This window comes from Eumetopias jubatus, unplaced genomic scaffold (genome assembly GCF_037043125.1).
Source record: "Eumetopias jubatus isolate StellerSeaLion01/CBP00866 unplaced genomic scaffold, mEumJub1_p1.0 scaffold_5, whole genome shotgun sequence".
Lineage (NCBI taxonomy): Eukaryota > Metazoa > Chordata > Mammalia > Carnivora > Otariidae > Eumetopias > Eumetopias jubatus.
Window position 1 is genome coordinate 75025164 of NW_028274811.1, and position 14030 is coordinate 75039193.

The 14030-nt window shown below is 36.8% G+C and overlaps 2 protein-coding genes across 8 annotated transcripts in view; both read left to right on the top strand.

Annotated features, from left to right (window-relative positions):
- ERAP2 (endoplasmic reticulum aminopeptidase 2) overlaps positions 1-9182 on the top strand; it is a 42982-nt gene extending 33800 nt beyond the window's left edge. For all 7 annotated transcript variants that reach the window (XM_028092037.2, XM_028092036.2, XM_028092038.2 and 4 more), the window contains 6 exons: positions 588-744; positions 1218-1402; positions 4118-4279; positions 4797-4937; positions 6838-6919; positions 7631-9182. In XM_028092037.2, the coding sequence (XP_027947838.1) occupies positions 588-744; positions 1218-1402; positions 4118-4279; positions 4797-4937; positions 6838-6919; positions 7631-7774 (871 nt within the window). In that variant the 3' untranslated portion in view covers positions 7775-9182. The remainder of the gene's footprint in view (positions 1-587; positions 745-1217; positions 1403-4117; positions 4280-4796; positions 4938-6837; positions 6920-7630) is intronic.
- A 362-nt stretch (positions 9183-9544) lies between these two features.
- The window catches only part of LNPEP (leucyl and cystinyl aminopeptidase), a 99804-nt gene continuing 95318 nt past the window's right edge, over positions 9545-14030 (top strand). Inside the window, exon 1 of the mRNA XM_028092031.2 lies at positions 9545-9858. The gene's annotated coding sequence lies outside the window, so the exon portion shown is untranslated. The remainder of the gene's footprint in view (positions 9859-14030) is intronic.

Genomic DNA, 14030 nt, shown 5'->3' on the forward strand with positions numbered 1-14030 from the left:
AGAAAATACAAAGAAGGCATATAACTTTGGAATCTAAATAGATTCTAAAAAAAGATGAAAGTACTTTTTTTGTCCCACTCAGAATAATCACTACTTCTCTCTTAGGCTCTAGGAGGGACATTAAAAAAAGAAAAGACACAGACCCTGTCCTCAAAGTTCCAAATTCACTTGGAGGAACAATTCAAATCCACAAATGAAACAATTAGAGAATGACATAACATATGAAAACCTTGATATTATTTGGTACTAAATATTAATATTAGCTAATATTTCACTTATAAAGCTCTTACTGTGTGCTAGGAATGACTCTAAGCACTCTACACATATGAAGTCATTTGATACTTACAACAGTAGAAGATACTAATATTATCTTCATGTACAGGGGATGAAACTGAGGCCTGGAGAGATCCAGTAATTTGCCCAAGATCATACAGCTAGTCAGTGGCAGAACTAGGACTTAAACCCAATGGTCTAGCTATAATGAACTGCTCCTGTTATCGCTCTCTAGATCATATTTGTGTCAATATTAAGAATATTAAGAACTATAAGATATGTACAAACCAACAGCAACTTGTTTCATCCCTCAGTGCAGGAAGGTTGACCCTAGACAAAGCCCTTGACCTGACTCGCTATCTCCAACATGAAGCAAGCATCCCCGCACTTCTCAAAGGTCTGGAATACTTAGAATTGTTTTACCACATGATGGACAGAAAGAATGTTTCAGATGTCACGGAAAACCTCAAGGTTTGTATCACTTCCAGAAAATTCACTAACTAAACAGAGAGTGTGTGGAGGTTGGGTGAGTCTTGGTCTGTCTGTGTGACCTCTTGGGGATAAATCTTTAAGAAGCCGAGGGAACTGGCTGATGGCACAGTCAACACCACTGCCCTGAATGGTTGGAAATCCCTCACTCCTTGTCATCGCCAACCTAAGAAGATCCTATCAGGATCATGAGCAACATATTCCTCCTAAATGTGATTTTATCTTTTGTCAATTGATATTCCCCCCTCAGGTAGGAAATTAAATCCTATTTTTAATGTAAAAACTCCATTTAAGTATGGTAGGTGGGGCCCAGAAAAAGGAGGAGAAAAATACAAATAATTCTGTGTTTGGGGAAGATTCATGCAGACAGTTTAAAGTTGACCCCTTTCAATGGGTAAGAGCTGTGGTAAGTGCTAAATTTAGCCTCTCTGTAAATCATCCTGTGCTTTCTGCAGCATTACATTCTCCGATATTTTAAGCCAGTGATTGACACACAAAGCTGGAGTGACAAGGGTTCTGTCTGGGACAGGATGCTTCGATCAACCATCTTAAAACTGGCCTGTTACCTGAACCATGCTCCTTGCATCCAGAAGGCAACTGAACTCTTCTCTCAGTGGATGGAATCCAGTGGAAAATTAAAGTAAATCTAGACATCTGTCCTGTTCTTTGTTCCTTTCACTTTGATGCAAAAGTCTTTGATCAAGCAAGACATTAGATCTAAAACCTTTCAGCGAGGATGGTGGGGGGCTGGGTAGGGGAAAGCCATGCTGGGAATTACAAACCATTGTTTCATGCTCCCATATAGTAAGTGCTCAATAGATTTTGTTGGAAGTGAGGTTTAGGTCCCTTTAGTGAGAGAGCTAATAACCATTGGCATGGTAACAGAAAGCGAGAGGGTAGAAGTGTGTGTGTGTGGGGGGTGTCCAAGCTCCCAAAGTGATGTCTTTTAAAGATAAAAAGCAATGTGAAATGTACATGCAGTCAAAACATCAGCGATCATTTGTTAAAACTTGTTTTTTTTTTTTTTAAAGGAGAGGATACCTTTTTAAAAAGTCTATTTACTACTTCATTACCCAATACCACAGAACCAAATTTTGACCCCAAATTTCATATTTGATGGGAAACTGATGAGTTGGGCCATCAAAAGTGTGTATATGGTGGCAAAATGGATTCTGGTGGTTATTACAATCAGGAAGATGCCCAGTGATCACATGGATTATGTTGCAGTTCAGTTTAGCAGTTACAACCCAGAAATACTAACAGATGCCACAATCTTTTCAATGTAAGCCTTGATTTCTGTCCAACACATGATTTTATATCGTTGTCATTAAAACTCTCCCTCTAGAGTTGGATGTTTTGAGAAATCAAACTTGTATGTGAATCAAGGAAAATTCATTCCTTAAAACTGAAGAAAAAAATTCACAATTTTGGTACTGTGTAATGTAATGGTGTCCATTTTTCCTGTGCCAGATTGCTGATAAGCTATCATAATTTCTCTCCATTTAAATGAATCTCAGTGAGCTTATTGAAATTCTTTCTTGAATTCTTCTTTTTAGAGACATTAATTCTAGCATCTTCTTTGTACTTTTCTGGTCGTTGTGATTTGAGCCAAAAATCAGTTTTAGGAAAAGGATATTTTAGCTCTGTTTTTCTCTTCTTTTTGCTTATGTTTGACTGGGTGATAGGAGTGGGGCTAAAATGTAAACATCCTGCTGCCCTATAACATAATGAGATATTATTCCATCTTTATACTTGTTACAAGAGGGATGATCTTACCGGCAGCAACCCCCCTCTGGGTTAGATATGAGAGTGCAACAAGTTTAACTGGATGCTATACTTATGAAAATATAAAGCTCATTTATGCTTATAATCAATAATACATAATTAAATATTAGAGGTTTTTTTCCCCTAAACTTCAAGACCACTAGTAGTAATCCTAATGAAGAATTTTCTTACATAGATTAATAACTTCATTCATTTGTGTACTCAAAATATAATTCTTTGCATGTTTCCTGTGAACCAGGCACTGCTTGTAGGTACCAAGAATAAAATAGTCAACAAAACAACTATGTGTCCTACCTTCAAGGCACTTACAGTGAGATTTGTTCTCAATTTTCATAAATTTTTACAGGACATATACTAAAACCAAAACAATGTAGATTATAATTTAATTGCTTAATCTTTGTTTAGTGATTCAACTGGCACTTGGGATATTCAAGCACATATAGTGGAAATAACACAAGCGTTAGAATCATAGGTTTAAATCCCATCTTCAGAATGGCTGATTATATCACCTTGAGCAAGTTACTTAACCTTCCAAGCTTTATTTCCACTTTTTAAAAATCAGGATAATAACTATCTCACTAGGTAGCTTTGACAGTTAAATACGATGTATAGGGACTAGTACAATCCCTACCATATTGTCACTGCATGATAAATGCAAATTTCTTGCCCCATCCCTATGCCTCTGTTGCGGTTTTCCTGAGCCATCAAAGTGAATATCAGTTATTATTGATCTAACAATATTGGAATTAAAAACCACAGACCAAATTGGAATCAAAACTAGTTAATATTCTACAGGGCAATAAAACCCCAAAATTGTGGTATCTTCTTTATGTGGGCAGAAAATAATTTTATTATTACATCTTGCCAGTTTTACAAATTATAAAATGACCGAACCTAATCAATTGTGCTAAATAACAATTTTCTAGACCCAGAGAATCAGATGACTCTCAGACAGTCCTGTTAGAAAATACTCTTAATGTGATATTAAAGCAGCAAGTAATCATGTTTTATAAAAAAAATCACATAGCACCAATAGATCATTCAATTCTAGAATTCTATATAAACCAACACTTTTATATGTCAGAAATCATCTCTTTTATTGATTCTATAAAGTTTCTATTTTCATCTCTGGGTAAGTTAAAATTTTATGATTAGTCTCCTTGCTAACATTTTGTCATCAATGGCGGGGGGAAACCCCACAGGGTGCCTGGGTGGCTCAAGTTAAGCATCTGACTTTTGATTTTCGCTCAGGTCATAATCTCAGGGTCCTGGGATCAAGCCCTGTGTAGGGCTCCCTGCTTGGTGGGGAGTCTGCTTGTCTCCTTTTCCCTCTGCCTGCCACCCCCGCCTCTTTCTAAAATAAATAAATCTTAAGAAAAAAAACCACAAATAATTTGCAAAGTAGAATTACATAAAATATTTTTATAAAAGTTTGAGAGAGAAAGGGTTTAACACACTACTGAAAATAACTCAGGGGTGATTCTGTTATAGCAATTTAAAATTGTAATAAGAAAAAAAAGGTTTTTTGTTTCATAGGACTTTTTTCTTCATTTTGTTCTTCATACTACAGCATTCCATCAGATGTTTTAAATATTGTGTATTCTGTGGGTGCTCAGACAACAGTAGGATGGAATTACCTTTTAGAGCAATATGGACAGTCCATGTCAGGTGCTGAAAAAAAGAAAATTCTGTATGCATTGTCAACCAGCAAACATCAGGAAAAGTTAATGAAGTAAGTGCATTAATTTAACTAACTTGTTAAAAGTAAACTGATACGAATTCAATGAAGTCACTAAAATATTGGCCACCAACTTCAAAGGCATAAAAGAATTGAATCAAGATTTGATTTGCTTTGACTTTACTTCCAAAAAATACATAATGCAAATGGTAAAAACAGATATTCCTAGTTATTAATCAGGTGATCAATATTGGACAAATGGTTACATTTTACTTTCAAAACCTTGGAGAAAAATGATCACAAGAATGCATTCTTGTGTATAATAAGATGTACAAAATGCAAAATTAAAGTTCTTTGAAATCATAAGTGAATAAAATTACTGCCAGAAAAAATTAAAAGTTCAACTGGAACATTAAAAATGTTAGCCAGTAAGGAATTTATTACTGTTTTTAGTAAATTATAATTTTATCATGCCTCTTTCTCTTCTATTCTCTTCATATATCAGTAGCCTGAGTTAATTTCCATTACATGACACATACCATGAGAAGTCAAATGGTCTTTATTTCTTCAGATTAATTGAACTAGGAATGGAAGGAGAAGTCATCAAGACACAGGAGTTGTCCCCTCTTCTTTATGTGATCGCCAGAAACCCAAAAGGGCAGCAATTATCCTGGAATTTTTTAAGAGAAAATTGGACCCATCTCCTAAAAATGTTGGTATTCATTTACATTCAGTGTATGTTCTTCTACCTTGATGGCTCAGTTGCCTGAAACCAAGTACAATGATGTGTCCCCCAAAGCATATAAATGACCCTATTTCTACCCAAATAGTTTGATGAACTCTATTTGTTTGAAAACTTAAGAGCCTGAATTACTCTGTCCAGGTGTGAGGAGAGGAGTGAGAAGTGAGTGGGAAAGAGATTTCTCTCACTCAGTCCAGGCAAAGAAGAACTGCTGGGAGTAAGTGTGAGATGAGTTAAATCCAGTCATCAGCCCCATCCACCAGCCCAGAAGAATCCAGGGAAGCCATATATAGTGCATGAAAGACATTTGGCTTGCTTTGCTAATGGACAGCTTCAGAAATTTTGATGAGAGCTAATCCCCCACCCTCAGTTCCCCTGTGTAAATGGCCCAGTGGAGAGCTCAGAGGAGATGAAAGCTATCTGATCAGAAGTGTTTTGGGAGTCCCCCGCCCCGCCCCTTCAAACTGTGATCAGTTCTGAGTCTTTTCTGGGGTTTCAACTCTTGGGAGAACCAGAGCTCACTCCAGCATGCTCCTGGGCCTAAAATATCCCCCATAAAGGACCAATAATGATTAGACTTCATTGGAAGTTACAGGATGGCATTGCTTTCTCTCACAACAAATCCCTGCTAAGGTGCTCAGCTATTCCTTATCCAAAACCAAAATGTCACTTACGAACTCTCTGAAAAATATCTTCAATCTGAGAGCTGTGCAGTCTGCTCTGTTTATCTTAGTGTCAGTTAGTATCTTTGATTTCAGTCATCCCCTGTTTCTCTTCCCTCTCATTTGTTAGCCATGAAGGACTCAGAGTCCCCACAGCTTTGTGTAAGCAAAAAGAGCATTCTCACCTCTCTCCCAGGCTTTTAAGGGGTTTGACATTCACATGGGACCAGTTAGAAACTGCTTAAAAATATATGTATATGTATATGTGTGTGTGTGTGTGTGTGTGTGTGTGTATATATATATATATATATATATATATATATATATATATATGTGTGTGTGTGTGTGTGTGTGCATATGTGTGTGTGTGTTTCCTTAAAGATCACTGGTATCATTGGTTGGGTCATTTGCATGACTATCAGTTCCCTCCCCTGAAATGATCAGACTTTTTCTTCAATGCCATAGATTTCCTTTGTCACTGGAAATGATCCTCCTTACTGACCATGTGTACAGCCTGGACTTGGAATCATTTCTGGGATTTATCTGTGCTCTGCTTTTCAGCACGAATCCCTTTGACTTATGGTATAAATTCTCTATATAAGACACTGGGGTGAAGGATGTGCTCTGTGGCTGCAAATGAAGAGGTCAACTAAATAACATTGCCCCCCACAAAATTCAGGGTATAAATGCAGTGGATCTCCAAAATGGGATGGGGAAGTGTGCAAGACAGTACATGAGAGTGCAAGGAGAACATATTACTACATATATTAGTTTTTATGCTATTACATTTTCTGTTGAACCTATAACATACTACATCCATATAATACATAAACAGAAATATGTATATTTGGGAAGTTCTTGAGCAAAAAATCTTTACCAATGGAGTGTATAATAAAAAAGAAAAACGTAGAGAATGCTGCTTTGAGCGTAAACATAAATTTAAACATAAACACTGCCGAATAAGCTAGTCACAGTTCCTAAAAAGGCTTTGTCTACATTTTTATCTTGTGGTCAAACATGATATATTTTATAGCTTTGGGGTTTTACTGGATGAATAAGTTATTCTTAGGGTAATTAATAGAATATACTTTAATGCACAAGCTTATCATATAGTTATTAATGTCATATATTTTAAAAACATATGGTATCATAAAGATAAGGCTGGTATTCCTATTACTTAAATCTGTGGGTTTCCTTTTCATTTTCAGGTTTGACTTGGGCTCATATGCCATGAGAATGATCATCTCTGGCACAACATCTCACTTCTCTTCCAAGGATGAGTTGCAAGAGGTCTGTGACTCTCTACTGCTAACAACTGAAAAATAAATGTTCAAGTCATAAAACTGAAAGTGAACTTAGATGTAATCTGGTTTAAAGTTCTCATTGATTAAGAGAAAATAGGTAGTTTGTTCAATGTTACATAGCAAGTAAATGGAAGGGACAGGACCAGAACCTCTTAAAATACAGGTGTTCATAGCATTCAACATGAAAATTACCCTTGAGAGATGAGTCTTTGCTTATTATTTCCTTCATAGTGTATCATCACAGAAGTGACTATATTGAAGGTTGGCAGGGTACTTAAAGGTCTTTTTAAACAAAACTACTATTGTTGGTAATTCTACTGTTTTTTTAAAAAGCATTCTAATGTTTTACATCTTCTTTCCAAAATAAATCTTGAATTACTTACCCTTTAAGGAAACTCAGAATTCTAGAACTTAAATCCTGGCTCACTACTTCCTGTATGGCTTGGCTTGATCATTTAACATTTTTACCCACAGTGGGCTCACTTATAAGATGAGGATTTATCATTCCTGTCTTACATTGTTTGAAGATAAAGTGAAATAATAATTATTAAAAAAAGAGAAGAAAATAACCATTTAAAGGTTGGCAGAGAAATTATTACTCTGGTGTTTGTATAATTTGCAAGCTGTTTTGAAACCCTTTGCAAGAGCAAGTATTTTATGAACCAAGTCAGTAATATTTTTCTTGCTTATTTTTCAGGTGAAACTGTTCTTTGAATCCCTTAAGGCCCAAGGATTACATCTGGATATTTTTCAAATTATTTTGGAAACTATATCCAAAAATATTAAGTGGCTGGAGAAGAATCTTCCCACTCTGAGGACTTGGCTACTGGTTAATTCTTAAATGGTCAGTAGAAAGAGCACATCCCATGTGAGCATGAAGTCAAAAAACTCAAGTAAAAGTCCTGGATATTTTGGCCAAACCACTAAGAAGCCTCAAGGAACCAGCCACCGCAGCTGCCTGCTCTCAGCTGTTGTCTCTCTAGCTGACAGATGTATGATGTTGAGGTGGGGGAAGTCCAGTTCAGTAGCCTATTTAAATGTAAACTTCCTGAATAATGGAGATATGTGGAGATGTGAATGTAGGTATATAGACAGAGCTGTAATAGATTAGCCACATTTTACACTCTCTACATGGCCTTACAGCATGCTACTTTTTTGCTTTTTTGATGCTTTTTTCTAACCTTGCTTGTTATCCTGGAGTTTGCCCAGCCAGTTTTACCTTCAAGGAAACATAGCCAATTCTTTTAAAAAAATCTTTCATTTGCATCCTTTCATCTCCTCCCTTTCTTCTTCCTTCATCTCAGCCTAAATAGTTCATTTAATTTTTACCATTCATGGAAAATCGGAATCAAATTATGAAGTATAAGGTTCAGGAAAACAGAATTTTTCACCAAATCTCAGATTATTATAAACTCGGTGTCAGGGTTTACCCACAAAGCCAGGAGGGCTGCTTCACTTGAGCCTCACATTCATTAAGAGCCTCAAGGATAGTCTTCTGAGGTCATCTCCACAGGCAGTAAAATCTGCAGGCACAGAGGTAGAGGAGAGAATGATGATACCTCACTACTTTAAACTGTATACTATTGCATTTTTAATACATCTTTTGAAAATTGCAAAATCAGATTATATTGTGTATATTTCTGGTTAACTCATGGCTAATGTAAATATTTAAATGAATCATCATATTTTATAACCCAGTTTTAGCATTTCTTCATATTTTTTAGGGAACCTCCTGATCTCTGAAACATTTTTCTAGATGCTTCTCTTACTTGTTTTCTTAATAAGGTATTTGGAATGAATAAAGAAACCACCACTCTTAAATATCAGGCTGTAAATTTAATAAATTCATGTGCTCACATATGAATCAGTATGAAGATATGAACATGTTCTAGAAAAGTTTGAATCAGTACACAGCTGATTAACCTATGTGGGCTATTAAGGGAAGCTGGGATATTGGGGCAGGGGCAAAGTGGGCAGGGTGCTAACCAATCCATTTTGGAGTGATATCTTGAAGGTTTACAGATCTTTCTTTGGTGACACAGTCAGAGACAGGGTACAGTTTGGATGGACCATGGACCTGACCTAATACACATTTTGTTAAGTTTGTTTTCAAATCATTTCTTGGAATCTTTGAAGCATCTATGACTCTAGATTTGCCTTGGTTGTGGTCCTACCAAGGTCTGTGTAACACGTGATATCCCTTTGGAATTATATGTACTTTCAAATAAAGAAACTGAAAGAGTAAAGAATGTTATTTTTTCCACCAAGATAATGTGTAATTTAAGCAGAAGAATGTGTGTGAGTTTTGGAAGCTCTGTGCTGTCATATTTATTTCCATAAATAAGTAAAGTTCTTTCTTTTGTATAATAAGTTATCTATCATAAATTTCCAAGTTTTTGATTCTCTTCCTTTTAGTTCTTTATGAATATACATTTGTAACTTCTCAGATTCTTAAGAATTGAGTACAGAAGTAGCAGTAGTGGAAGTAGCAGTTTTATCATTTGTTGAAAATGAACACGATAATTACTGTGCCAATAATGGTTTAATAAGGAGTTTTTTTCTTTTTATAAAGAAATCTATTGTACTTAGTGTGGTATTTCAAAACCTTTATGGTAGATGCCAAACCCCCAGTACCAACTAAAGACTCTGCAAAAGTTAGTTTTACTTCCTTTTCCCCAAATGAACAAACAAGTTGGGAAATACTTATATACAAGATCATGAACGGATGATGGAGGGAGCAGACACGGCTCCGCGCCAGCTGAATTCCCACAGAGCCTTGGGCGAATTTTGTGGTCTCCAAAGCCCACTCAAAATGAGAAATCTTCCAGATCAAAGGAGCCTAAAACCAATGTCTTGCTCCCTTTTAGGCTCTGTGTCGGGGAGATTGGGGACTTCAGCCCTCAAGAGTCCAACTTCATCACCATGGTAGGAATTTCTTGTCCTACTTCATGTATATCCTTGTGCATTTCGTTCCTTGCTGTGTCATGAGGTCTATTTGAAGTTCCACAGAATCAAATAATCAGAGATCCTGATTTTCGGAGGGATGTTCCTGGGGGTTTTTTGTTTTGTTTTGTTTTGGGGGGCTTATTCCATCCTAACTGTAAGGGGGACCTCCAAATAATCCCGGAGGTTAGTTTTCCAATTGAACATTGATATCTACCAAACACAAGGTTGTTTAAAATGGCCACATTTTTACTCTGCAACATCGTTTTACTTATATTCGTTATTGATCTCCTTTCTTCCATTTAACCATGAGTCACTATTTTTCATTTCAGCATGTAAGGGTTTACAACCTTTACGTTTACAGGCTTTACATCATCTATCTGTTATAGTGTCTGCTCCCTGAAAACTTAATCTCATTCATCAAAGTCATGTCTCCAAATCCTAAGGAAGAAAGGGCGAAAAATATTATGAAAAGTGGGTTAGCTGGGTTGAAACATGTGTGTGTTTTATGTAATCTAATATTTTAATAGATAGTTCTGATTATCTTCTTGAAAGGGGGTGTTAAATTATTTTCTTTTTTTTTAAGATTTATTTATTTATTAAAGATTTATTTATTTATTTATTTGAGAGAGAGAATGAGATAGAGAGAGCATGAGACAGGGGAGGGTCAGAGGGAGAAGCAGACTCCCCTGTGAGCAGGGAGCCCGATGCGGGACTCGATCCCGGGACTCCAGGATCATGACCTGAGCCGAAGGCAGTTGCTCAACCAACTGAGCCACCCAGGTGCCCTAAAGATTTATTTATTTTGAGAGTGAGAGAAAGAGAGAGCGAGTGAGCATGGGTGCACACACAAGAGCAAGCAGGGGGAGGGGCAGAGGGAGAGGGAGAAAGAATCTCAAGTAGACTCCTCCCTGAGCACAGGGCCCAGGCTGGGGCTTGATCCCATGACTCTGAGATCATGAACTGAACTGAAACCAAGAGTTCAATTCCTAACCTACCGAGCCGCCTAGGCTCCACTAATTCATTTTCTCTTTACACCTGTATCCTGTGCTTGTTAGTCCCAAAGGTTAATCTTTTATATACAGTAACACTTTCCCTGGTAAAGTACAGCTTCCCCAGATATTTACATAGATGTACCACTGGTTTCTTCTGATTGATATTTGCTTGATGTACTTTTCTGTATCCTTTTACTTTGAATTTGTCTGTACTTAGCTTCAGATGAGTCTTTTGTAAACAGGGCTGTACCAGAATTTTGTTTGCTATTATGTTTCCCAACTTGGGCAAGCTCAGGCTCTCCCATCTGTCCCTTCTTTGCTCCAAGGCAAAACAAAACAAAAACAAAAACAAAACGCCCTCAAGGTGAACACTGACTTCAGCCTTCTGCTTACCCCTCAGGGTTCCTGCCTTCAATTAGTTTTTGATCCATGACTATTTCTTACTAGCTTTCCAGGTCACCAATATATTCAAACAATTAAAAAAATTTTTTAATCCTACATTTTTAATTATTCTTATCAAGAAGGTCAGTCAAGGTACCTAGTCTACCATATTCCCAGAAGCTACAATGATTTATTTTCAACAATGTGCAAATGCCCAACACTTTTACATAAGAGGCTCCTTAGGATGGAAATTGGTTTGCAGAATTGACTGCGTAGTATCGATTTCTCATAAATAATGTTGTGGGATGCCTAATATTGTATCAGGAAGTTAGCAGAATTAACAGATCATTTTTTTCAGGATTTAAATCAGGAAAAATTTCCAATATTCATAGGGAGAAATGGCTAGGAAGTCTCAGAAATGTAGACTTAACTGACGGGGTGAAAAGAATTTCTATGTCTCAATCACTTCCGCAAACTTTACTTTGCAACCATAACTTCAAGACCTTTTGCTTATTTTGTTCTCTTTTCTCCAAAAGTTTTCATCTTCTACCATGTTCCCAGATAAAGCCAGGAAACCAGTTTTCTATTCTCAGTACATGATTAATTAATTCTCACCTTTAGGTATTTACACATATGATTTCCCACACTTCAAAGTTCATGCCTCCCTCTGTTGAATTATGCCATATTTCTTTCTTTCAATACATCATTTCAGGTTCATATTTCTGTAAGGAATTCACACGTTGAATGTCCCTGTAATCATCCAAACAATACTTCAGTTATAATTACAAACCCCATTTTAAGGTAGACAGAGTAAATTGTCTACAAAAAGACTTAAGGGATACAAAGGACATTATTTCTTGGTTTTAAAACTATATTCCTCATTAAAAACTGTTCTCTAGTAAACTGAGCTTGGAAATTCTCATTTCTAATTATTTTGGGTTTGAGCTGGGAAAAGGATAGGTTGAACACCCTAAACACTCAAATATGGCAAGAGGCTGGGATGGGGGTTGGAGAACTTTTTCTGAAACACAATTGTCTTCATGGCCCAAGGAGATTAGCATATACTTTTATTTTCTTTCTCTTCATGCCTCCAGATATGGGCCCAAAGACGAGTAGTAGGAATTATAGAAGGATAAACAAGAGTTTTTTCAGCTGGTAAGGGGTAAACAGGTCGAGACTCAAGCTGATAAAGATCAAAGACAAGATCTGGTCTGAAACAACTATGCACAATTCATGTGAACCAGACAGAGCCCTCGGGAGTCAGACTGCGCAAGTTAATTCAACTCACCTCAAGGACTCAATTAGGGTCACTTAAGCAACAATGAATAAGTTGTTGGTTAATGAGAGAGGTCGTATAGCATTTAAAGTTTTGCGTTTGTTTATTCTTACTCTAACTTGCACCTTATCTATAGGCAGCAGTTATGACACTACTGATCAAAGCACTATTTTACTTTCATTTTATTTTATTCTTTTCAAAGCATTGTTTTAAAAATAATGTTTTATATTCTAGAAAAACAATTACGTGGTAGAAGAAGAATATTATTCTCCTAGTTTCAGGTAACTGTTTCTCTGGGCAGCCTAGCTGTTTGGATTTTAAGGTCAAGGGGAATATACATACAATTGTCTCCTCCATCTCACTGAGGACCTAGATAGAAATAACACCTGCAGTGTTGGCCTTGGCCTTGCAAGTCCAGATCTAAAAAATGGTATCTAAAAAAAGGAAACCTCATAGAGTTTTTTTTTTTTTTTTTTTTCAAAATACATCTTCTCTTATCCACTTCCCTTTTCTTCTGTAATTTCACCATTACAGATTCATTCCTCTGGGCTAATAAAAGTTATTCAATTGTAACTCATTAGTCATGCTTTAGTGAGACTTTTAAATTTTGTTTAAATGAATACTTAGTTCTTTATAGCTAGCTGAGAAAAAAGCCCTAAGGGGAGAGAGAAATCTGAAACTGGGAGAGCGGATTGGGGTGGGTGGGTTCTGGAACAAGGGCAACACTCCAGAAAATACTTGTTTGGTAGGAAGCTCTGGAAGGCTTATATCCGTCACTTACTCAAGGGTGTTATGTACAGGTGGTATTTGATAAATATTTGTTGACTGTGTGAAGCAGCATCTAGAATTAGAGGAAGGAAAATGGAAAATGGGACCTAGCAGAACTCAGAGGCCCCTACTTGTCAATTTTGCCCCAGGCTGGTCCTGCTAGTACATATGTATACTTCTGTGTCATGTGTTGCGCATTATGCATATATCCTGGGTGCTTGCCGAGACTGGCCCAAAGTATTGCAAGCACCTTAAAAGCAAAACTGTAGCTCTTCTCTTTGGCGTTCTGCGCACCATAGGCACCCCACAAATGTTGCTGACTGACTGACAACCTATGCTGGCAGTTATCAGCTAGAGGGAGGAAAAGAGCATCTGAGTCATCCCAGAGTCAGCCAAGAATCACAGTCAAGTGTAATTTTCTGCATAAATATTACAGTACCTTCTCATGCTCAAAAACAAACAAAAACCTGAAGGACACATTTAATGGGAAGGAATCTTAGACAGGCTCTGTGTTAGCAAGGCTGCTAGAAATAAAGGAGAAGGAAAACTGAATCAGAATCTTCAGGAGTGTAAACATCTCCCTCAAAAGAGCAGGTCAATCAAAAATTCCAGCTAGAGATAATTTCTAAAAATATCATTTATATCTTCTGACTTTTATAGAAGAGGACCTATGATTGGTTTTCATAGCTGGAATCAAGGCTATGAAAGCCATCCCTGACACTTCCTAGCTTGGC